General features: G+C 44.4%; 1 protein-coding gene across 1 annotated transcript in view; it reads right to left on the bottom strand.

The window, feature by feature from the left end:
• Positions 1-26,409, bottom strand: part of DSCAM (DS cell adhesion molecule) — an 831,700-nt gene that overhangs the window by 105,492 nt on the left and 699,799 nt on the right. Inside the window, exons 17-19 of the mRNA XM_028845317.2 lie at positions 15,871-16,111; positions 14,048-14,194; positions 5,462-5,617 (exon numbers count right to left, since the gene is read on the bottom strand). Of these exons, the coding sequence (XP_028701150.1) occupies positions 5,462-5,617; positions 14,048-14,194; positions 15,871-16,111 (544 nt within the window). The remainder of the gene's footprint in view (positions 1-5,461; positions 5,618-14,047; positions 14,195-15,870; positions 16,112-26,409) is intronic.

Below are 26,409 nucleotides of genomic sequence, written 5' to 3'. Positions count from 1 at the left end.
ATTTTACGATGGGTCCCAAGATCCCTGCCCTCTAGTGTATGTGCCTTGGTGATTCCTTCCCCTTGAATGGGTGTGGCACCTGTTACTACGATGGACAGAACCCTCCCATGGGCAGGTTGTGCCATGTGGTAAAGGTGAAGGGCTTGTGCAGGTATCATTGAGGTCCTAATCACTTGACTTTCAGTTAATGAAAAGGAAAGTTTCCTGAGTGGGCTGGGTTTAATCAGATGCGCCCCTTAGAAGAGGAGATGGAGGTCAGAGAGAGACAGAAGAGGTCAGAGGGATTGGAAGCCATGTGAGGCTTTCCTATTGGCCTTGAAGGAGGAAGCTGCCATGTGGTAGGGGGTGTGACAGGGAGTAACAGGCAGCCTCTGGAAGCTGGTGACTCCAGCCCCATAGCCAAAGACAACAACAACAAAAAATCCCACCAATAACCTGTGAGCCTGGGAAACCCTGACCTCAGATAAGGGCACGGCCCCAGCTCACACCTTGATTCATCTGTGGGACCCTGAGCAGGGGACTCAGCTCAACCAGACCTGGATGCCTGACACTTGGAAAGGATGAGATAAGACATTTGTATTGCTTTAAGGTGTTAAGGTTGTAGCAATCTGTTCCACAGCATAGAAAATAAATACAAATGGGTAAGCCCTCCTGTAACATACCTTAATGTAAAATACCAAAATCATTTTTCTGAAACAGCTTTGGTTTCAAGTATGAATATCAGATAGAAGTCTGACTAAACACCCACACAAACACTGCAGTCAGCTTCATTTTTTTTCACCATCATTTTTCTGCTCTTAGTAAACAGCCCACAGGCAGGTGTGTGTGTATGCGCATGTGCACACACAAACATGCATGTACATATGTGGTATACCATGGTAGCCAGATCCTTCTGAGCCCACAACTTTTCAGTGGCTTTTCCTGAGCCATGCCGTGCCGTGCAGATGCTACAATCCTGGAGGGACATGTCACGTTCACAGCTGTCATCTCACCAAGCAATGCACATATGTCCCTTTTCTCTTCCCATGTCCATAAGATTCTGGTATTTTTGGCCTTTCCTCTCACTAGAGCAGGAGTGTTCAAACATTCTTTAAATGTTTGACTGATCCTTTAACCAAACCATCATGTGGAAACCCAGCACATAACACAAGTAGAAGTGGGGTGGCTCTTGAAGCCAGGGTCAGGGAGAGAATGGAGACTCTCACTGGGCCTCTTGCTTACCACTGGGGCCCACCCAATAACCCTTGGGCTGTGTAAGAACCTAGTTTGAGAACCACTGCAGTGGAGGGAGTGTGGAAAGCCACGTGATAGAACCTCTTCTAGGACATCTTGTGTGTCGTGTTGCTGGTATACCTGCCACTGCACAGGGCACACTACCATAGGCTGTAGAGCCCCGGAATCCTAAGCAGTGTTGATTGGTTGTACTTCCCAGTGTCTACTGCGGGGCAGCACCGCTGGTGGCTATGCAAACACAACATGCAATCTACCCCCTTTCAGGTCCACTGAGGTGTGGTCATATAATCACCCCAGCACACGTCGCAGGCACATACTATCCACACCTTCACAAGTATGTATGGCTCAAGGTATGGGTGGTCGGAGGATTCAGAGGTATCTGGATGTCAGCTTATTTTTTTGCTTCCTCTTAGCTCTACTTTCAGGTCTCCTCCCAATAAGATTTGCTAATTGACGGTGGGGAGGGAGTAGAGATGACATATTACACCTGCTGCTGGCCCTCTCACATGTGCCTTCAGAGTTATGTGCATTAGTGATGTGTTCAGTCAATATTTGAACTTAACTATCTCTATTGATACATATGCAAAGTTTACTCTTGTGTAAAGGGATCAAGGCTGAAACTAGCTTTTGCCTTCAGAGTGAAAACAGCAATTGGAAGATTAATAGATTCATTTTGTTTGTGTTCTCTTTCCTTATGGCTTGGCTTATATTATAGTATTGGCAAATAAAATGGCATTAGGATTTCACAACTGTTTTAGAAGTCAGGATTAGTTGTTCTTGCGCTCAAAAACAGAAAGCCCGATCACCAAGTCATCCTTTGTGTTTCTGCAGCAATAATAGGGGTACAAGTTCTCATTGATAGAGCAGTACTGGAAAGAGAATGTGAACTGTGAACAGTTGTCACAGACCCCAAAAATATCTCCATGCACCTGAGTCTACATTTATGGATAAAAGACAATATCCATGGGCCCTGAGACTCTGACCACAGACATGAGAATATGTCCATGCACCTGAGACTATAGTTATGGATACGAGACTATGTCCATGGCCCCGAGATTATGACCAGAGACATGACAATATGTCCGTGGACCTGTGAATATGTCTATGAGCCCAAGAATCTTTACATAGAGGTAGAGAAACTACTTAAAGCACAGACTTGTTCTCTAAACAAATATTTCTATTGCAAATAATCTGCTGCAAAAGTAAAATTTTGCCTTTATTAGGGTTTTCTCTTTTTAGTATGATCAGTGACCTAATAACACAGTTTAAGCCTCCAGGCTCCCTAGATTAGGAAGACTGGTGCAGGACGTGTGTCTGGCATAGACAACTGAATTGGATGGTCCCTGTTAATGTAGCTGTCTTTCTTTGCTTGCAAGAATATTGATAAACACTGAAACTTCAACCTGAGCCTAAAATAGTGTCTTATTGAGAAAGAACTGAGTAAATGTTGGTAATTATCATTTTACTGGAAATCTATCTGTATTTTTACACAATTTAATTGAACTTGCAAGTGTAATCCAAACTTCAAAATTACAAAGCTTTCTCACTGAGGTATTAATAGGATCTGTGATCAGTTCGACTGGGCATTTGTTCTTTGAATTGGCCTTTGTCCTTTCTTCCAATCAGATAAATAAAATTGCATTTAATTCTGTAAACTGCTGGAATGCCTAATTATATTAGGTATTGAGTCTACAAAAGTGATTGACACAATTCTTCACCATTTCTAAATTATTGAATTTTTCATGTGAACCTGGGAGATAAAGTGATATTATTCTAGTTTTTCTCCTCTTCCACCCAATCTTCACTCCACCTTTTTTTTTTTTTTTTTTTTTTTTTTTTTTGAGATGGAGTCTCACTCTGTCACCCAGGCTGGAGTGTGGTTGCATGATCTCAGCTCACCGCAGCCTCTGCCTGCTGGGTTCAAATGATTCTCCTGCCTCAGCCTCCGGAGTAGCTGAGATTAGAGGCGCCCACCACCACACCCAGCTAATTTTGCATTTTTAGTAGAGACAGGGTTTCACCATGTTGGCCAGGCTGGTCTTGAACTCCTGGCCTCAAATGATCCACTACTCCACTTCTTTTTGAAAATACACACTTATCCTAAAGAAATATTGACACTCAGTTCTGCATAGTCCTTGTCCCATACCACCAGCAAAAGTGGGATCCACGGCATCCTCCTTGGGGTAACTGGGGCACCCAAGGCAGGGTTTTCCATAGTCAATCCCAGCTCCACACACTATCAGCACTGGAGACAAAAGCAAGGCATAATTGATTGACAAATTAGACCTTGGGCCTTGGGGTCAAGTTTTGAAAGAGAACTCTATGATTCTTAAAACTAGAATATTAATTTAAAATTGATCTAAAATTGTGAAATTAATAAGGATCTGTGAAGAGCCTTCCCTTCTTATTGGATTTCTGTACATTCTTCTAAAAATGCAGATGCAAAACTTTTTGTGGATGATCAATTTGCTCTTTAAATAATTATTCCAGTGACATTTGCATTATTGCTTAGCAATGTAAAAAAGAGTATTTCACTCCTGCTCTGAAGGAGTGGAGAGCAAATAATCAAATATTGAGTGTCAGGAAGCATCCCACTTTGTGGCAAGCAGGTGTTTTCGGATATCACTTCAGCTCTCATACATTGGTTCTGTGCAGGCTGATTGCTACAGCAGATTATCCATGAGGACAATCCAGTCCAGAGAAGCTTAGGTAAGGTGCCCAAAGTCCCACAGGTAGCAGGTGACAGAGCCAGCATATGCACAGCTCTGTGTCTATTACATTTTTAAAAAATGAAATTATGGCTGTCTTTACTCAGGACTTAGCTTTCTAGATATCTCTATTGATGTGTGACTTCCTAATGGCATTACAGTTGAAACTTAGATTTCCCTAAATAATCCAATTTCTTACAGCAGAACTGGCTGACACCTGCACATTCCCTGGAAGAACTACCTGTGCATTATAGAAAAAAACTAAAGCAAATGAGGATTAGTTTGGGTGTAGACATCATAATGTGAGAAGGGCTACAGAAGCAGCAAAAACACCAGGTGACAGTGGATGCCTGGGGCAGCTCAGGAGAGCCAGGCCTGGCTTGCCAAGGTGAGAGCAGAGAGTGAGGTGGAAGATGGCAGGCTTAGAATAACAGAGAGTCATGGTCAGGGGCAGAAAGGCTGAGGAGAAGAGCGTATCGTGCCCCCTGAGCAGGTGTTCTTTGCTTTCATCAGAACAGATATGGGATGGAATAACAGCATTTTTGATACTCTAGTAGTTGGGGAGATGGTATAGACATCAAACCTGCCCGTACATGGGAGGCGACCAGCAATGGCCAACAACTCTCCCGCCCCTATGCTGCCTGGGGAACAGAGTCCCGGCAAGATGACAAAAGTTGCAGAGACAATCCAACACAGCATTTAGGTCTGCTAATGTCTCATCTCAACGTATACATCCGTGCTGGAATATTTTGGGAAGGTTCTATGTGGGCATCAATTTGACATCAGTTGCTCCTTCCTTTACTAAGGTGGAGGCTACTTTTCTCACTACCACAGTAGTATTTATCAGAACTTATCTGTTCCTCAAACAGGCTTGGCTAATGCCCCTCAGAGTTTCCCTTAAAATAGTACAGAATCTTTGTTGTACGGTTTTTGTAGGTTTGGGTAATAGTCACATAACCCGATCCAAATTGTAAGGAACAGCAAGAATTATTGTTGTAGAACAAAATGAGCAGCAATTTAAATTTTTACTAAATCACCATGAATTCTTGCAAGAATTAAAAAAAAATTAACATGAAGTTCTCAAATTAAGGACTTATTCTAAAGTGTTTCAGCTGGCAAAGAATAATAGAACTTCAGCCTGTACATAATTTTCAAGAAGTGGAAGGATGGATTTAATCAGAGCTTACACTAATAACTGAAGAGCCACTAAAATTATTCTAACAAGATACAAAACATGTATGACAAGTATTACAGCTCCAGGATAAAATGAATTTCTGTTTACAATAATACTTGGCCAAAGGAAAAAAAAAAGAAAGAAGAAAAAATAGAGAGGAAGAAGCAGCAATGGATTAGACACATCAAGCAAAGGCAAGAGAGGAAGCTAATGCTCTAAATTGCACTGGGATATTTTGGGAAGGCAGCAAAGGTTTGCACTGAGAATAGCCTGATGAACTGCAGGGTAAAGGCAAGTGAGCTCCCTCTGACCCAGCCCTTCCAGCAGTTGCCCACCCGTCTCTCACCATCCTCTTTGGTCCGGGTGAAGATCTGCTCACTCCTGACCCCGTCTCCTGCGCGGGTGAAGGCCAGCACCTGGATGCTGTAGTTGGTGTACTTTTCCAGCCCGTCCAGCTCCAGGGAAGGCTGTGTGGTGGTGATGTTTTTAATCTCACCCAGCTCTGGAGGACAAGAACAAGAAAACAAAATCCCACTTCTGAGCCTATTTCTGCTCATTTTCCCGTGCTGTCCCCACTGACTGTCCCTGTGCCATGCCATCACCCGTCCAGCCACCATCTGGACATGGGAATTCCTCAAAGGGACTGTGCACAGTCATCCGTGAGCTCATGGTGTCATGTGGCCCTTTGGAAAAGATCATTCACACCAAACTGCTCCAGAACACAAGGCAGAACGTTGGTCTGGAACATGAAGCAATTCGCTCCAAGTTAAGTGTTATCAACCCAAGGCCAGCACCAGGGCTGCCACTCAGCCTTCAGCAGGTGCTAATGAGCAATGTCTCCTGCACCTCGAGCAGCACACTTAGTACCACACACACACACTGCACACTCGGCGGCACACACACACTGCACACACGGCAGCACACACGCGCACTGCACACTCAGCGGCTCACACGCACTGCATACTCGGCGGCTCACATGCACTGCACACTCGGAGGCACACACGCACTGCACACACGGTGGCTCACACGCACTGCACACTCGGCGGCTCACAGGCACTGCACACTCGGTGGCTCACATACACTTCACAGTCCGTGGCTCACACGCACTGCACACACAGCGGCTCACACGCACTGCACACTCAGCGGCACACACACACTGCACACATGGCGGCACACACGCGCACTGCACACTCAGCGGCACACATGCACTGCACACTCGGCAGCACACACGCACTGCACACACGGCGGCACATGCACTGCACACGCGGTGGCCCACAACGCACTGCACGCGCGGCGGCACACACGCACTGCACACGTGGCAGCACACATGCACTGCACGCTCGGAGGCACACACGCACTGCACACGTGGCGGCCCACATGGACTGCACGAGCAGCAGCACACACACACTGCACACGTGGCGGCTCACACGCATTGCACACTCGGAGGCACACACGCACTGCACACTTGGCGGCTCACACACACTGCACATGCGGCACACCCACACTTCACATGTGGCGGCACACACGCACTGCACACTCGGAGGCCCACATGCACTGCACACGCGGCAGTTCCACTGCTAACTATTCGTTAGGAAGCGTCTGCAAGCTGAGGGGTTTTACCGTTATTTTAAACAAACTCTACTTTAACATACATGTATTTTTAAGTACCTAACTTCATCTCAAATATCTGATTTACCCTCTTTAGCAAGTTTCCAGTCTACAATACAGTATCTTTTACTATAGTCACCACTTCCTACATCAGATCTCCAGAACTTACTCATCTTGTATAACTGAAACTTGGTATCATTTGGGGGTGGGGGAAGAAAAGGGCAACTATCTGAGGGGGTGGACCTGCTGTTAATTAGCTTGATTGTGGCGAGCATTTCACATGGGATACATACGTCAAAACAAGCTGCATGCTTGAAATATACACAATTTTTGTCAATTATACCTTTAAAAAGCTGAAAAGATAACATATTTAAATTAGAAAAAAATACACCTGCGCTAAACTGAGTGGCTCAGCAAACCCCTCTGTTTACCTGGAGTGAACTCTCAGCTTCAAGCCTGAAGGGACATGCGCATGTGTCAGAAATTTGCTGTCAGCTAAAAATGCTTCACTTTCAGGAGTGGGATCAACTAATAACGTTCACAGATGGAACACTATGCACTCTCGTCACCAGCACATGCTACACGGCCATTTGAGAAAACTTACCAGGGATGTACTTCCTTGGGGTTTGGCTGATGGGTTTTGAAATGAGTCATCTTCAGAGCATGAGAAGGGTCTGAGAACTGTTTCCCTAGGGGAAGGGGCTGTCAGTGACACATTGGTACCCAGAGCAGGTCGGTTACCCCGAGAGACCAGCAGGTCCGGGGAGTACCTTGTGGAACAGGTCTGCTTTGGCTACCTTTAGAGGGCAATGCTAGCTGCCTGTCAATCTCTCTCACTTTCCCTGGCCTCCGTGTAGGGAGTGGACGTGACTTGCATGCCTGCCTAGGTGCCAGCGCTATGCTATTCTAAGTACAGATAGTAACTTATGCGACCAGCAGAGTTATTCCATTACTTTTGCAACTCATTCATTTTACAGACAAGGAAGTCAAGGGACAGAGAGGATCAAGGAGCCCAGCACAGTGACTGAGGGCACAGGCTGCAGATGTCAGCTGCTCTCCTCCGTCGCTCTGGGAAAAAGCAGAAAATAGGCTGAAAATAGAGGCACCCACGAGCCGTCGTGTCTGCCAGATTAAACGGGCTTTTGCTTTTTGCCTGCCCGGTTTTTCCTTCCTGTTCGTTGTTTTTCTTTTCTCTTGTGTGTCCAGGATATTTCACAGAAGTTCACAAATGAATAGCCCTGTATTTTGTGATGAGGATGACTGTGGAATGTCTTTTGTTCATTTTAATTTTTTGTCACCAAAAGGATCAATGTGGAATGGATACAGCATTAAAGGAGAGTGGCAAATACTGCATGGGATGACTGAGGCCTGTCCCTCACATGCCAGAGAACACCTGTGCCTTCTAGGAGTTGCAAGAAGAGGGGTAAAGGGGCTCCCTGTGGCTCCCACAGTCCACGCCCCAGTGGGAGCCGAAGGCCTGGGACCACCAGAAGCAGTTCTGTAGGCTGGGGCTTTGCTGGGGAGAGAGCAGGGTGAGGATGGTCCAAAGACATGCCTTTGGACTCCTGTCTTCTAGGGAGGCCAGCAGGGTGCCAGCTGTTAGAGGTCACAATTTGGAAATCTCAACAGAGGGCTTATGAAAATGAGGAGAATGTCTGCGCATGTGTGGTCACCAGGCAGTCAAAATATCAATACTTCGTTGCCCCAGATGGATTGGAAATTCTCATCCCTGAAGGAAGGGTCTTTCCATATTCAATTATATTCCTTTTCCTGAATGCATTTAATGCAAGTCTTTTGGATTAGGATAAAAAACCCAAATGTAACCAGACATGGTGGCTCATGTCTCTGGTCTCAGCTACATGGGAGGCCAAGGTGGGAGGATTGCTGGAGCCCAGGAACTGGAGGCTGCAGTGAGCTGTGATTGTGCCACTGTCCTCCAGCCTGAGTGGCAGAGCCAGACCCTGCCTTTAAACAAACTAATTAAAAACTCAAATGCTAATAGACAAAGTTTAAATATAGAACTCATTAAGATCTTTTCAAATTTAGAAACTTCACTGTCAAAGATCACACACACACATTCCTACAGATATATACACACACAGTCAATAAAAATACAGCTGAGGGGAGGGGCTGGTCAGGGCAGGGTGCTGGGAGCTAGTAATGAGACTTTGATGAAGGTTTTTTTTTTTTTTTTTTCCTCAAGAGTGCAGGTGTCCACCTCACAGGGAAAGTAGGATCATTTCACAATATAGGAGAAAGCTGTGACCCTCCGGCCACGCAACAATTGAATCAGACAGAATGAGGAAGAGGAGCCTGGTGAGGAGCCAGAAGGGCAACCTGGCCTCTCTGATCTTCTTAAAGACAGCAAACACTTGACCGGGCGCGGTGGCTCACGCCTGTAATCCCAGCACTTCAGGCGGCTGAGGCGGGCGGATCACGAGGTCAGGAGAACAAGATCATCCTGGCTAACACGGTGAAACCCCGTCTCTAACAAAAATACAAAAAATTAGTCAGGCATGGTGGTGGGTGCTTGTAGTCCCAGCTACTCGGGAGGCTGAGGCAGGAGAATGGGCTGAACCCAGGAGGCGGAGCTTGCAGTGAGCCGAGATCGCGCCACTGCACTCCAGCCTGGGCAACAGAGCGAGACTCCGTCTCAAAAAAAAAAAAAAAAGGAAACACTTAAAACAAAATGATTAAAAATGCTAATAGTTAATATGCTAATTAGAATTAACATTTAGATGTTTACTCATTAGAGGGTTCAAGTCATTTTGATCAACTAATTTATCATGAACCGTGAAGACAAAAGCAGTCAAAACCCCAATTCTAAGATTTTGAAAACCACCTGAGCCAGAGTTGGCCCTATTTGCTAGAACGCCTCATAGACTCTGAAGGAAGGGTATTTTCCTGATGACAGATACTGGGTGACTAGCAGATATGGAAGAAATAAAAAGCAAAGGATGAAAAAAAAGAAAGCCAGATACAAAACTGAGTGTTTAGTTTGCCATTCTTTTTACTTCTTTTTCTTTTTAAACGTGAATTTCTACAGTCGATCTTCCACGCCCCTATAGAGCTGTTTAATACACACACACACACACACACACACACACACACACACACGTTAACTGAAGTGCACTGTTCAGTTGAGGCCATGAGGGGAATAAAATTAAAAATATATATAAAATAAATATAGATATCAGATTTTTTCTATTACAAATTTTGTTTTAAACAAAATAGTTTTGTGTATTTATTTATATCCTGCCTCATTCTCAGAGGGTTTTAAGGCAGAAAACAAAATAGGTGTGGGAATAGCTTCAGAAGCAACCCCCAGCTGCCTACATACACTAGTTGGCACCTAAATATTGCTTCCTTTCCGAATTTACCATTTTTGTCATGAAGGAAGATGGATGAGATGGAAGGTAGCAAAAATTCAAAGGAAAACACTAACTTTTCAAAGGATACAATTGTCCTAGCAATCTCAAATAAACTGTTTCTGTCAGGCCTCAACCATGATTTAACTTTCTGACCATGAAAAATAAAATCAGAAAATCCATCAAAGTATTGTTTATTTAACCTGCCCTATCAAATATACTAACCAGTTTTATCTCATCTGATCACATTAACAACAGAATTCTTTCTTAGACATATTTTGGAAAGTATTCGGGTTATTGCTAATTACAGTGGTAGTAACGATATTTGCCTCTCTCAGCCTGTGTGAATGTGTGGTGTGTGTGTGTGGTGTTTGTGGTATGTGATGTGAATGGTGTGTGTGCGCCTGTGTGTGTGGTATGTGGGTGTATGGTGTATGTGTGTGGTATATGTTGTGAGTAGCATGAGGTGTGTGATGTGTGGTGTGGTGAGTGGTGTATGTGGGGTGTGTGTGGGGGGTATGTGTGGTGTGGTGTGTATGTGTGGTGTAGTGTGTGGTGTACTGGGGTGTGTGTGGTGTGGTGTGTGTGTGCATGTGTATGTGGAGTGTGTGTGGTGTGTGTGGGGGGTTTGTATATGTGTGGTGTGGTGTGTCTCATATATGGGGTGTGTATGTGGTGTGGTATGTGTTGTATGTGAGGTGTGTGTGGTGAGTGTGTGGTGTGTGGTGTATGTGGGGTATGTGTATGTGGGGTGTGTGTGGTGTATGTGGGGTATGTGTATGTGGTGTGTGTGCATGTGTATGTGTGGTGTGTGTGCATGTGTATGTGGGGTGTGTGTGGTGTGATATGTGGTGTGTGTGTGGTGTGATATGTGGTGTATGTGTGGTGTGTATGTGTGGTATGGTGTGTGGTGTATGTGGAGTGTGTGTATGTGTGGTGTGTACGTGTGGTGTGGTGTGTGGTGTATGTGGAGTGTGTATGTGTGGTGTGTATGTGTGGTGTGGTGTGCAGTATATGTGGGCTTTGTGTATGTGTTGTGTCTGTGGTCTGTATGTGTGTCATAGTGTGCAGTGTATGTGGGGTATGTGTATGTGTGGTGTGTATGTGTGATGTGGTATGTGGTGTATGTGTGGTGCGTGTGCATGTGTATGTGGGGTGTGTGGTGTGGTGCATGTGTGATGTGTCTGGGGGTGGTATGTGGTGTATATGGGGTGCGTGTATGTGTGTGGGGTGTGTGCGCTTTGGTGTGTGCTGCATGTGTGGTGTGTATATGTGTGGTGTCGGTGTAGTGTGTGTGGTGTGGTGTGTGGTGTGTATGGGGTGTGTGGGGTTGCTGTGTGGTGCATGTGGGTGTGTGGCATATGTGTCACATGGGTGCAGGTTACGTGCTGTGTGTTGTGATGAGCGTGTGTGTGTGTGTGTGTGTGTGTGGAGTGTGATGGTGACGTTTGCTCAAGGTGTGGCTTTACACAGTCACTCCATGCTCAATGTCTGTGGAAATCCAGCCAGCCCTGGAGGCCACAGAATGAGGAGTTTGTGCAAAAGTGTCCAGTAGCCCCATGAACTGACCTGCTTCATAAACGAAATCTCTCGGGTAGCAGGAAGAGTGACCATTCGCAGGCAGGTTCCTGTTTCTGAAGGTTTCTTGCTTATCTTTCGGAAATTACGTGCAGAACGTCTACACTGTACATTTATCTCATCACTTTGATTTTAATTCCATGAGTGAAAGTGTCTTTAAAAAGCTGCATGCACTCCCAAGCATTTCTTTATTTAAAGAATTATGTTTTTGAATATTCAAGTTTTCACAGCTTTAAAGGTATGAAGCCACATCTTTCATTTTAGAATGGAGATGCCAGCAGGCAATGTTAGCAAATGTGAGTGATCTTAGAAAATATGGGTCATGTGGATGAAGTCGCCACTGAATTCTAGAAATATTTCCAACAAGAACAACAGAAGAGACACCTCAGCATAACACTGCCTTTAGAAGAAAGTTAGGGTATTTAATTTCACCCACTCAATGTAAGGAGTAGAAATTAGAAGGAACATGTGTAATGATGTCGTATGGCATTTTGTCCATAAAATAGATGACTTTGCAAATTTTCATCGCTCTCTACTCTGTGGTGTTTTAAAAGCTTGTCTTTAGGTGGGGGGGTGAAGGTGTTACAGAATCATCTACTTAAATCTGCCCTTCTTGGGTCTGTGGTTCCATATTCATTAGCATCTCCTTCGGTCCCTGGTCTGGAACGTCGACAGGGACAGACACAGCAACCTTGGTGTTTCCCATGAACTCAGTGCTGAGTGGGTGTTTAGCAAATGTGTCTGCTGCAGGACCAAGGGGGGTCATTCTAGATCGCCTCCCATGGCTGGTACTGCTCCAGGTACTACACGTGGCATCAAAGCCACAAGGTCTGGTCTCAGTCCTGAGAAACACATCCAGTTAGGGACAAGCAGAGCTAAGGCTCAAAGGCCTGCGCTCACTGAGCCAGTAATGCTTGCGCTGCTCATGTGTCTTCTTGCCTTATTGTTGCACCCACCGTGGAGGCTCCTGCCCCTTGTGGGGCCCTATGTTTACCTGCATGGGGACAGGGGCCTGCCTGGTAGAACAGATCCAGGAGGTCCTGAGCATGGAAGGGATAGGTCCTTGACTGCATTTGCCCAAAATTGGAGGTGAGCACTCATCAGGGATCACATCCAGTTGCAGGGGTTAAAAGAAGCCCCAGGCTAGGCACAGTGGGTCACACCTGTAATCCCAGCACTTTAGGAGGCCGAAGGGGGCAGGTCATTTGAGGCCAGGAGTTCAAGACCAGCCTGACCAAGCTGGCGAAACCCCATCTCTACTAAAAATACTGAAAATTAGCCAGGCATGGTGCACGCCTGTAATCCCATCTACTTGGGAGGCTGAGGCAGGAGAACTGCTTGAGCCCGGGAGGTGGAGGTTGCAGTGAGCTGAGATCCTGCATCCCAGCCTGGGTGACAGGGGGAGACCCTCTCTCCAAAAAAAGAAAAGAAGCCCCAAACAGGAGGAGAGGTACCGTCCAGGGACAGGGGGCGCAGGAGGGGGCTGCAAATGGAGGGCAGGGGAGGAGGCAGGTGTGGGCCCCCCAGGCTTGGGACACAGACAGTGAGCAGACTTCCAGAGGCCTCTCCTGTTGGGGGCTGCAGCCTCGCTCTGCCCCCAGGATACTCACACAACCCGGCCCAGCCTGGCAGGCACCACTCGCAGCCTGAGGGCAAAGACAATGAGGTGTGCTCCAAGAAACTTGTGGCCCCAATCTTATGGCCACTTGAGAAAGTCACTTTTTCAAAGTCTTGCCCTAAACAAACAGGAAAATTTTGTCCTACAACTTGAAACACACACACACACACACACACACACACACACACACACACACACACACGATAAAGAACAAGGAAAAGAGAGGAGGAGAAGGGGAAGGAAGAGGAGAAAGAGAAACAGGAGACAAAACGAGAGGGCCCTGAACGTCCTGGCCCCTCCTGAGTGCCCCCCTCCGTGTGCCTGGGCACTTTTCCCACACCCAATTACAGCACAACTACAGGAACTTTAATGTTTCCCCGCGGAGTTCTATCTGGGAAACAGGAAGGGGACAACATTCTAGAATACATATCACATAGAATGATCTAGGTAGAGATGGAGGTTTTGGTGCTGCCTGCAGAGACTTGATGTAGACACTCATAATTAGGAAAATACATCAATGTTGAATTTCCCGAGTGCCACCCCCGCCTAGGCTTCAAATTGGGTTTAGAAGGTGTGTGATGTTTTAAACAGAGAGACCTGTTCAAATGTCGAATGAGAGATGACAGAAAAGGCGAAAGTGTCTATTGATAAAGAGGTACCCGCCGTATCCTGAGCCCCTTGTTAGGAGTTAGGAAGGGTCTGCAAATTCCATCATGCATTCTCTGGAGGCAAACCCAAAGTCCTAGTTTAGTCCTCTTACCTCCGTCCATGAGGTTGGCCCAGTAAATGACTCTGAACCCCTGGAGAATTCCATTCAAGGCTTCCTTGGAAAGTGTGGACCAGGATATTGATATGCTTTCTGGTGATGTTGCTATGGCTTGGACATTTTCAGGGGGGTAACTGGGCACTGAAATCAAATAATGAGAATCTGTAATAACCGTGGGTGGTTTATGAGCAAAGCAATACTGTAAAAGCAACATATTTTAATATTTCAATATGCAAGCAAAAAATGCACTCAACCCCAAAATGAAAGAAAAAATAACAAAGATCACTTCTCTATATAAATCTTACAACTCAGTAAAATATCATGAGTCAATGCATATATTCTAATGGATTCCATAGTCTCTCTTTCCAACTTAGTTTCTTTACTTTTAGGACAGCTTCTTAATTTTTTTTGCCTGAGTAGAAGATCATTGTTTGTCTGATTTATTTTCCCCTTACTCTTGGAAGTTACTTCTTTAAGTTGCATTTACTTTATAGAGTACAGTACCTCTGTATTTAGTAACATCTGGCATATAAATTGGAAGCTTAACCATTGTAAAGTGCTAAAAAGTAGAAATATAATCACAGATTTCCCGTCTCATCCTCATCCCTTTCCCCAGAGGGAAGAGAGACCACAGACGAGGAGATGGGTCAGAAGAATATTGAAAGCATTTTTACTACTGAGCTTTTGTACATCTTAACTGCTGACACTAGGAGGGGCTGCAAAATACTGGCTGAAACAAGCATCTTAATGAAAAATGAGCATTGAAGCAAAAACAAAGGCATATTTAACTACTATTGCAAAGCTTTTGAAGATAGACAATTCCAGTGTTCAAGTTGCAAGTCACTGAAGACTCCTCTCCTTGCAAAACTTGTCAGATAGTACAGGTGCAAGTCATATTTGCTTCCTCAAACCTATGATAAAGGGTCGGGTGCCGTGGCTCACGCCTGTAATCCCAGCACTTTGGGAGGCTGAGGCGGGCGGATCATGAGGTCAGGAGATCGAGACCATCCTGGCTAACACGGTGAAACCCTGTCTCTACTAAAAATATTAGCCAGGCGTGGTGGCGGGCGCCAGTAGTCCCAGCTGCTTGGGAGGCTGAGGCAGGAGAATGGCGTCAACCTGGGAGGTGGAGCTATGATCAAATGGCTAACTGCACAAGAGGTAAATGCAGTTCCAGCTTGCTGCCTTGAAAGCTACCACTTATTGCTACAAATAACCCCATATCTTAACTTTCTGCCTAAAACACTATGCCTTTGGATACCAGGGTTCTTTATTTACAAACACTACTGGAAATTTGAGCTTCTGGGTTATTCTGTGTCACCGTGGAAGGGCTAATTAATTCATCTTGGCCGCTAGGGGGCGATTGATCACTGTGCGATCTGAAAATTCCTTTTCTCTGTGCTCAGAATGCTTGAAAATAGAAAGCAATTAAAAAAAAAATTTAAAAAACCTTCTTAACATTTGGGAGAAAGTTTTTAAGCAAATAGCATTTCTGCATTCTCGCGAGACTTCTGCAGTAATAGGGAGAGCCTTGCTTTCACTCCAGAAAAGCCCAATTCTTGTACCCGAAATGAATGAGGAAGAGTCTGAAAAGCGAGGGACTTGCTGGCTTTGCAACCCAGCCCTAACCGAGGGGTGCGCATCAGCGAGGTGGGCGAGGTCACGAGGCAAGGCTTTCCCACCTGAGACCCCAGGCCCTGCAGGGCACTGCAAAGTCAGTGGGGGGAGGAGGGGGGGCGGCGAGGTTGGGGGAGCCGGGGAGACCCGAGGGAACCTTTGCGGAGGGGAAGTCATCACCAGGGCCCAGCCCAACCTACCATCCTCGAGAGTGGTTGTGATGATTTCCTGAGAAGAAGGCCCCGTGCCGGCCCGGTTACAGGCCTGCACCACCAGGCCGTACTGAGTGAACTTATTCAGGTTGTCCAGGGTGTAAACTTCACTGTCCCCGCTGGTGTCGACACTGATGATGTTGAATTGGAAGTTACCCCCAGTGCTGTACTCTCGGTAACCTATTTGGTAGCCACGGATAATCCCATTTTGCAAATGTTTCTTGGGAGCCTAAACAGGAGAGAAAAGAACACACTAAAGAAGTCTTGAGGTAGGACAAGAGCGACATCAATGCCCACACCCACGTAGGAAAGCAGAAATAAAGTGGTGTCATTGCCATGATGCTGGGGTGGTGGTCCAGTAGCAGCCGCAAAGCCACGTGCAGTGCTTGGTCTGTGCCAGGCACCCTTCCTTTACCTGTGAGTGCATCTGGCCCTCTCAGCCCCTCTGAGCCACTGGACCGTCAATGGACACTGGAGGTCACCTGAGTATACATGGCAGCAGGGGAATCTGAACCCAGGTGTCAGGCCCCAGAGCCTGCGCTCTCATTCTGTCCTTCATGCTGTCCTGGTTGACTTGTCTAATTGGCGAGAAAGTGTCAAAATACAGATCACGTTTGTGGCATCTCCAGGTACACTTACGATGGGGTGTGACTGACCCTCAGGCCTGCACCCAGCAAGAACTCTTGGGCTCGCTGCTCTGTGCCAGGCCTTGTTCCAGGCACCAGGGAACAGAATTGAGTTTGGAAATGTAAGAAAACAAAAGACCCCTGTCCTCATGGAGCTTATATTCTAAGGAAATATCCCAGAATCACGGTGTTTCCAGGTTGAAAACTGGCATGGGAAGGTGAGTGCACACCCTACAGAAAGGTAATCTCTTTCATGAAGCCCTGAGTCATTCTGGAATCATTTGGGGGTGATTAAATTGGGGGCAAGAGAGAGGCTGGTGCTAACTCCACCCTGCTGATGTGAAGATGGTCCACCAGGTCAAAGTAGGATTTAGGCCGATGTGTAGGACTTTATTTAGAAACCGGAGCCTTTTCAAGAATGGTATAAGGCCGGGTGCGGTGGCTCATGCCTGTAATCCCACCACTTTGGGAGCCTGAGGCAGGCGGATCACCTGAGGTCAGGAGTTCAAGACCAGCCTGGCCAACATGGTGAAACCCTGTCTCTACTAAAAATACAAAAATTAGCCAGGTATGGTGGTGGGCGTCTGTAGTCCCAGTTACCTGGGAGGCTAAAATGGGAGAATCACTTGAATCTGGGAGGTGGAGGTTGCAGTGAGCTGAGATTGCACCACTGCACTCCAGCCTGGGTGACAGAACAAGACTCAGTCTCAAAAAAAAAAAAAAAAAGGTATACGAATGCCACCAAGATGAGGCTCTAGGAAATAAAGGTTTTGTAGACTTTCAGGCAGTCAACAGATATGTTTGTTTATGTGTATATATGTATACATACACACATACATGTGTATGTATATATGTATACATGTACACATGTATGCATATACATATACACCCATACATTTAAGTACAAACTATGGATCTAGATCTCTCAGGGCTCTGAAAGCTTGCTCCGTCCTGAAAGTGCTTATAATTGACCTGGAGAGAGGAAATAAGCACTTAGGAATCTGTAGAGAACTATGAAGTGTGGACATGCATGGTAGGGAGGTAAAGGCCAGCAGGCATCCAGAAAGTGTTAGTGTGGGTGTTCTGAAGTGGTAGGAAGACTCAGAGCCCAGGTGGGCCTGGTGGGGCATGGCTCAGAGAAGTGGAAGGAGGATGGGGTGAGTGGAGCCTGCAGAGGGTGTGCACCTGCCCAGCGGTGAGTCAGGAGGGAACAGACAGAGTGGAGCAAGACCTTGAAAACCTGCCAAATGTGACCAGGGCAGGGCAGACAGGAAGAAATCAGAAGAAGGTTTTGAGCTGATGAGCAGCATTGATGGGTTCAGCAAACACTTATGGATTGCCTAATAGTAACTTCCCAGGGGATTCCATGCCTCAGACTGTCATTAGTAGTCATTCTGACTTATTCAAGAGCAGTAAAATCATTTTTATTGTTCACAGCAAGTTTCTCCATTTATGATTTTCTTGGACTCCACTTGCTTTTCCCAATAGCCAATCTAATGTAGTATATTCATGGTGCCAGCAGGTGTCAGTGAAACAGTCACGTAAACCATTTATTATTTGTATCTGTTGGCTCAGAGTTAGATCCTGGTAGAAGAGCTCATACCTTTTTTATTATAAACAAATGTCTATGCACCTCTGAATCCACAGATGTGCTGGCTTTTGCATTGATGGGCTATGGCTTTTCACACTGTTTAGAAATAGATATCAAGATTCTGTGTTTTGAAAATTCAACTACTCTACGTGAAAATTGTTCTGCTGCAACCACTGAATTGTATTTATGTAACCTAATTAATCAACCAAATTAATTTCTCTGCCAACATCACCTATAAGTCAAATTTACCAACAAGGAGATTTCCCCTATTTTACACAGTGTTTTAATGTTAGATATAGTGACCCAAATAAAATAATATTATTTTTAAATGAGGTTTACATCCATTAAATATTCTAATTGTTCAACTGGCTCCCAGTGAGGCTTGAAGGCTCCCTAAGACAGCAAGTTGGATTCATAGTATGGGGAATGTGGAGTCAGGTCAAGAAGTGTAGACAGTAGAGTCAAATGCCTGTGAGAAAATGTTTTCATAGAGTAACCAATTTAGCTAAATCCTCCACAAGAATGAAGGGACCTGCTTGCTGACATGTAGTTCCTCCAGTTTGGCGGGATTAATCCTGCCTGTTATGTTTTGCAGGTAGAATGGAGAAATCTTCCCTTTTTTTCCTCCCCATGGGTGAAAACACATTCTAAGAAGCTTAAGTATAATAGACAACACAGGTATTTTTGTTCTGTTCCATTTCAATATTTTGTTAACAAGAAAAAGAAAATTCTTTACATTTTTCTTAGAAGAACTACATTTTAGTCCTGTGAGTTCCAAAATAAAGCTTATTTTTTCTTAGTTGATACTTCTGCAAAATATTGTGCAGAATAATTATCTCATTTTTATAATAAAAGTAAACCACCACCATTTCTATCCAATGCAACTCTATTCACATTTTGAAGCATTTCAGCCTATTCATCTAAAGTAAAGTGTTTTGCCCTACATAGCTGTGTTTGTAGCCTGTGCAACTTGGTGTCTGAATTTTTCTTCTTCATTTAATGTGCTATTATGATTATATTCCCATCTTTAATTCATAGTCTTTAAATATCATATTCCATCATAGTGATGTTTTATTTTATTTAACCATTTTTTTTTTATTGTTGGGGATATTGTTCTTTCCGGGTTTATTTACTACCACAAATGCTATGTTAAACATCTTCACAATATAGTTTCTCTGTTTCTATTTATTGAACTCAAGTCCCACAAGTAGATGACTGTCTTATTTTTTAAGTCCATGCTTCAGTTGGCTGTTAATGAGATAGGGCTTTTTTGGTTACTATTCTTCCAGATGTGTAATATACTATGGTAAGTTAAGGGACTATATCACAAGGAACAAACAAGAGAGCTCTCCTCTATTTTTCTTAATATTCCAATTTTGAAATGAAATATATTGAGTAGAGTTATGAGTTATTTGATGGCAGTAGTGTTTTTACATCCTTTTGTAAAAGGGTGCTAATACGATCTACAGTTTTCATGCAGAATAAACTGTTGCACCTGAAGAAGTGAGATGTGTTTCCTATAAAGAACATATACTTTCAGTTTCATAGCTTGCAGTTTCCCAAACTATATGATTTAAAAACAGACTTAAAAGGTAGTGGGGGAGGATGGGAGCAGCTGCCAGTGGTTGCAAGCTTTCCCTGTGGGGTGATGAAAATGTTTACAATTATGGTTATGGCTGCATATCTCTGTAAACATATGAAATACCACTGAATCATACACTTAAAATAGGAATGCTACAGCATGCTAACTGTATCTCAATAAAGCTGTTTTTTTAAAAAAAGGTAGTGTGCTGACTCATCTCTAGGTTATCTTTCTATTTCAATTACAACACTAACTGGCACCTCCACCATGATGACCACCACCACCAATCAACGCATACCACCTCTGCAGGTCACTGTCACCACTGCCAACATCAGTGTCACTCCCTCAGGTCCCCCACACAGCCAAGCCACCACCATCACTACTACCATCTCTACCACCATCATCACCACCAGCTTCATCTCTGCCAAAAATACTGTGAACACGACCACCACCACCAATAGCATCTCCACCACTGACATCACCAACATTACAACCACCAGTATCAACGTCACCGCCATAGAAATAACCTAAAGGTAGAAGCACCTCTATCACTTCTTCCAACTTTACCACCATATTTATCACAAACTTCACCAACAAACCACACTTCAACCTCTACTACTTCCATCATCATCCTTGATGTTGCCATCACTATTACTAAAAAGATGCTTCACTTCATCACTATCCCAACACCAACATCATTATCACCACAACTATCCATCACTCCATTACTATCCCAATATTAACATCACTACCACCACAACTATCCATCACTCCATCTCTATTCCAACATCAACATTGCTATCACCACAACCATCCATCACTCTATCACTATCCCAACACCAACATCACTATCACCACAACCATCCATCTCCCCATCACTATCTCAACACCAACATCACTGTCACCACAACCATCCATCACTCTATCACTATCCCAACACCAACATCACTATCACCACAACCATCCGTCACTCTATCACTATCCCAACACCAACATCACTATCACTACAACCATCCATCACTTCATCCCTATCTCAACACCAACACCGCTATCTCCACAACCATCCATCACTCCATCACTATCCCAACACCAACACCACTATCACCACAACCATCCATCACTCTATCAACACCAACATCACTATCACTACAACCATCCATCACTCTATCACTATCCCAACACCAACATCACTATCACCACAACTATCCATCACTCCATTACCATCCCAATATTAACATCATTACCACCACAACTGTCTATCATTCCATCTCTTCCAACACCAACATTGCTATCACCACAACCATCCATCACTCTATCACTATCCCAACACCAACATCACTATCACCACAACTATCCATCTCCCCATCACTATCTGAACACCAACATCACTGTCACCACAACCATCCATCACTCCATCACTATCCCAACACCAACATCACTACCACCACAACTATCCATCACTCCATCTCTATTCGAACACCAACATTGCTATCACCACAACCATCCATCTCTCCATTACTATCCCAACACCAACATCACTATCACCACAACCATCCATCACTCTATCACAATCCCAATGCCAACATCACTGTCACCACAACCATTCATCAGTCCATCACTATCCCAACACCAATATCACTATCACTACAACCATCCATCACTCTATCACTATCCCAACGCCAACATCACTGTCACCACAACCATCCATCATTCCATCACTATCCCAACACCAACATCACTATCACCACAACCATCCATCACTCTATCACTATTCCAACACCAACATCACTATCACCACAACCATCCATCATTCCATCACTATCCCAACACCAACATCACTATCACCACAACCATCCATCACTCTATCACTATTCCAACACCAACATCACTATCACCACAACCATCCATCATTCCATCACTATCCCAACACCAACATGAATGCCACCACAATGACCACTACAACTACTACCACCTCTACCACCTCCACTTCCACTTACTGAACACTGTTTGCTTCCCATTGTAATTTGTGCTTTATGTATATTATTTCATTTTCTTTCCCACAAAAACCCCACAGAGTATAAGTATACTTCTTCACAGATGAAGAAACAAAAGGTCAAATATGTTAAAACAACTATCTCAAGGCAAGTATAGAGTAGGAATTCTCCAAAGTTGTATTTGGTATTAACCACTCATAGAGCCTCAGAGAACTTTTCACCCTTTTGCAAAGTTTGCTAGTTTTGTAAAGTTATACTATACATAGCATTTCTAATCAGAGGAAAATTTAATGGATCACATGAAGAGAAAATTATATATTTTTATGCATAAAAGCAAGCAAAAATTCTTACTCTACCAGGGAAAGTTTAAGTTACTTTATTAATTTGCAGATAGACTAGTCAGATTGAAATTTAGAAATGTATTTAAATTAAAGAAATCCTTGCGGATGTATTTTAAAACACCCTCTGAAAAAAATCCATAAATGTAGGGATTTTGTATATTAAGTATAAGAAATGTTAGGGCCTGTAGTTCAGGTTTTCAAAAATGACACTAGAGGCTCACGCTGAGTTATGGACAAGTCAGCAGGAGTGGAAGGTGTGTTTAGTGGAGACATTTTAATCCATTTGTCTGGCAGTGGGCTTCATATTCCCAAGAAAAATTAGTGCATAAGATCCTTTACTGGAAAATTGTTTTGAATGATGCTTTAGCCATTTTTGCTTGGAGCATGTGTCTACTTGGAACAAAGGGAGATGGTTTTCTGGGGTATAGAGAATACATCCTCATAGGGAAATGATCTTTAGAACACTGTATTAAGGTTGTTAATTAGCACTGTAGAACAATTGACACATGGGTAGAAATAATGATTCACTTTCATGAAACTCAGTGAATGAGGTTAATGGTGGGGTAAGAAGAAAAGGAAAAGAAGAAATCAGGTAGGGATCTGGAAACGTATTTTGAATCTGAGTTGCATAATATTGGAGAACACAAATTTCCTATGAAACCACTTTGACCATGCCTCTTTGATCTCTGTCTCCCGATCTCAGTTAGTACCTGTTGTGAGATCTGATCTCTGCCTCATCTTTCAAGACTAATGCCTCCTGGGTGTTCCTTGCTCACCTGGGTTCCTCTCTGACTGCCTGAAAGAGGGTGGGGATCCCAACTCTCTTACATATTCCCACCTTATAAAAGCTGTTGTCAAAAAATTTTCTTCTTTCTTCTTTCAACGAATACCCCCTCTACTCCTTCTCTGCAGGCCAGCTCAGCTTCCAGCTCACCAGGGCTCTTCCCCAGACCACTCCCACCAAGAAGCCCTCTCCCTCCCTGGTCTCCATTGGCATTCACTCATCACTTCCACCTCCTCTGGTGGCCACCATTCTCGAAGAAACATGTGGTTTCAAAGAATAGCATTGCAAGCTCTAGAATGCAAGGAACCCTACAGAATGTAATCTCACTTACTATTTCCCCCTGTCTAAATCAGGGCTTCAACACTGGGATGTTCTCAGAAGATGCTCTTGCAGATGGAGAAGAGAATGGTTTTGAACACACATGAGGTGCAAGAAAAGAGATGGGTAAGAATGATCGCAGATACAGGTTTATACTCTAACTGGGTAAAGGACTGATGGCAAAGGTATGAAGTCAGAAGGAATTCCTCGACTGCAGACACATGGTTTAGCTGTTGAAGAGAGACCTGGCTTAGCTGTTGAAGAGAAGCGGAGAACTCAGCAGTCCAATGTGAAAGCCGGGAAGTGTGGATTCCAGCTGAGGGTTGGCTTCCGTGCTGGGACTTAGCCTGCTGGCCTACACAGAAGGATGACAGGTTGAGGCAGGATTTGGAGGGGTTGAGCTTCATTGCCCAGGCCCCACCAGGGATGAAAATAGCTTCTGATGAGCCAATTTATTTGAACACTGTCATTCATTTTTGTCCTTCTTAAAAGAATGATTCCAGAAAGAGAATTTGCTCACTTATTCAGCCAGCCAGTGGGTTACATGTTTTTATGATGATGGACCTGCAGATTGACAGCAAATCTCACTTGGTAACCAGTCATCTTAAGACAAATTAAAGGAGTCCTTTGAAAAGTAAGTATATGAAAACAAAAACAAAAACAAAAAAAACCAAAAAAACAAAAACAAAAACAAAAAAACAACAAAAAAACCCCCCAAAAACCCCTAAGGGCTCCCTTCTACTCCTATTTAAGAACTCAATAAAATGAGGTCCTTTCCACAGGGGAAAATGTTGAAATTTAGAAATGTGCTTAAATTAAAGAAATCCTTGAGGACGTATTTACAAACAACAGACTGCTTTCCAAAGTGAGTGCTTTCTGTTTGCCTCTTCTCAAATCCTGTTGAATGCAGTGCAAATCCAAGAGAAGGTCATGCCTGCTCATTGTTAGGTTTCTCACACAAAGATTGTTTTTCCTGTGTTGAACTTTACTCCCCCATTCATTTGCCTTTGGATCCAGTAATGATCCTGATTTCTTCTCATTTCTTTCATTTATCTGCGGTGGCCTGGCAGGTTTTTTCCTCTCTCTCGCCTTTCCTGGCCTGGCAGGTTTTTTTCTCCTGTAGTCCTCCTAAACAGCCTCCTTTCATCCTCCCAGACGCCCTTTCTCCAGCTTCCAAATCCCTCCCAACCCCCTCTTCCTTTAAGAAACCTTCTCTTTTGATCTCCATGACAACAGTTGCACCGTGTCAATGTATTTGCACGGTGTGCAAGTGACTGTATTTTATACGTCCTTCCTAATCAGTCTGCTGCAAGCCGCCGGTGGCAGATGCTTCATCATTTAAAGGGACAGTAAAACAGTAGACGTGCAAATGCTCACCGTACCTTCCTGGATGTGGCTGATTAGAACAGGCATCTCTTGTGCTGAAGACCACCAGCCATATTCTGTTTCCCACATGCCTCCCGCCCCTTCCCATTGAAAGGAAATGACTTTTGCTGGATGTGCAGAATTCACCTGTTGGCCAGAGTCAGCTAAAAGCCTCACTGCAGAATTTCATGTTTGAAGAACCCTGTCTTTCTCAGGCATGTTGAATAATTTAGTTGGGAAATGAACATTTTCTTTTTAGATTCCTCCAAATCCACTTAAAATGTAATCTGTCCTCGTTTCCCTTATGTGGTAAGTTGGGCGGATGGTCTTTTTCATCTTTGTGCATTTTCTGCAGCCCCCCGCCCCCCGCCCTTACCTGCTTTCCAACATAAACAGTAGCTACTCCATAAGCTTGCTCAGTGAATGGGCGCATCACATTGAACAAACTTTAACTGGGCATCTATTCTACACAAGGCATGGCACACCAGGGACACCTATGAGTTAATCAGTGTTCAGAAAACTGCATGATACTTGCAGTGCTGCAGGTTTGCCCAGGGTACTATGGAGGGGCAAATTGGGGTCAGAAGGATTGCCAGAGAAGAGCACACCTCACCTGAGCTGAAGGGCGACTGGACGTTGCCTTGGAGGGTGCAATGCTGTCGGCAAAGCAATTGGCTAACACAGCTGCATCCAGGTGCAAGGACAGAAGACACCAAGGAATGCAGAGAGGCTCAAGTGACTCTGAGGTGAGGTATCCATGGTGATCACAGGGGTGGGGGATGGTACAAGCACAGATGAAGCTAGGGACATTCCTATGGGACAGAACCTATGGAGCCTGTATGTAGTAGCATCGTGGCTACCAGCAACATCCACATCACCTGGAAAACTGTTAGAGCTGCAAGAACTGCAAGCACTCAGACTTCCTGAATCTAGAATAAACCCTGGGGGTGGAGCCTGGTGAGGTGTGTTTTAAAAGGCCCTCCGGGATACTGGTGCTCCCTCAAGTCTGAGAATCACAGTTCTTATCACCGGGAGTCACTCAGTGATTTAGATTTGGCTTTGCTTGAAGAGACTATTTAGTTAAAAAGCAGTCACTGTGTATTCCCCCATTTCTCAGGTTAGCCAATAACCCATTTTCCTGGTTCTTTGCAGAACAAAAGGGAATACATGCACATAAAACTGTTAGACCTTCCTGGTCTTAGGAGCAATTTAAAGATCTACCTTACGCAGCCCTAAAGGGATTCTGCTTTACGATAAGTGTGTGGGTGGTGTGAGAACCAGCTGGCTATCTTGGTCCATGGACAATGGATTTTGAGGGAGTTACGTCAGAGAGAGGAGATTTTTTTACATTACTGCCTCAAATAATTCCTTTCCTTTCCTTTCTTTCCCCTTTCCTTTCCTTTTCTCTCCTTTCTTTCTTCTCCTTTCCTTTCTCCCTCCTCCCTCCCTTTTTTTCTTTTCTTTTCTTTTTTCTTTTCTCTTTTTCACAGGGTCTCACTCTGTCACCCATGCTGGAATGCAGTGGTGGGATCATGGCTCACTGCCGCCTCAACCTCCCCAAGCTCAAATAATCCTTCGACCTCAGCCTCCTGAGTACCTGGGATCACAAGCATTCCACCATACCAGGCGAATTTTTGTATTTTTTTGTAGAGATGGGTTTTTGCCATATTGCCCAGGCTGGTCTCCAACTCCTGAGCTTAAATAATCTGCCCAACTCAGCCTCCCAAAGTGCTGAGACTATAGGTGTGAGCCACTGCTTCTGGCCTTAAATGATATTTTTGTTCATATATCTCTCCTTAGAGTTGTACTGTATTAAAAACACTATCTGTGTCCTAGGTCTCATAATGGGGAGATATACAGGCATGTGACTGGCTCCCCCAAAGTCATTATCTTTTGAGGAGCTAGGAAAGGATGAGGTGTCCATAT

This window comes from Macaca mulatta, chromosome 3 (genome assembly GCF_049350105.2).
Source record: "Macaca mulatta isolate MMU2019108-1 chromosome 3, T2T-MMU8v2.0, whole genome shotgun sequence".
NCBI classification, from domain to species: domain Eukaryota; kingdom Metazoa; phylum Chordata; class Mammalia; order Primates; family Cercopithecidae; genus Macaca; species Macaca mulatta.
The sequence above is the reverse complement of the archived record's forward strand: the minus strand, read 5'-3'. Positions and strand labels throughout refer to the sequence as shown.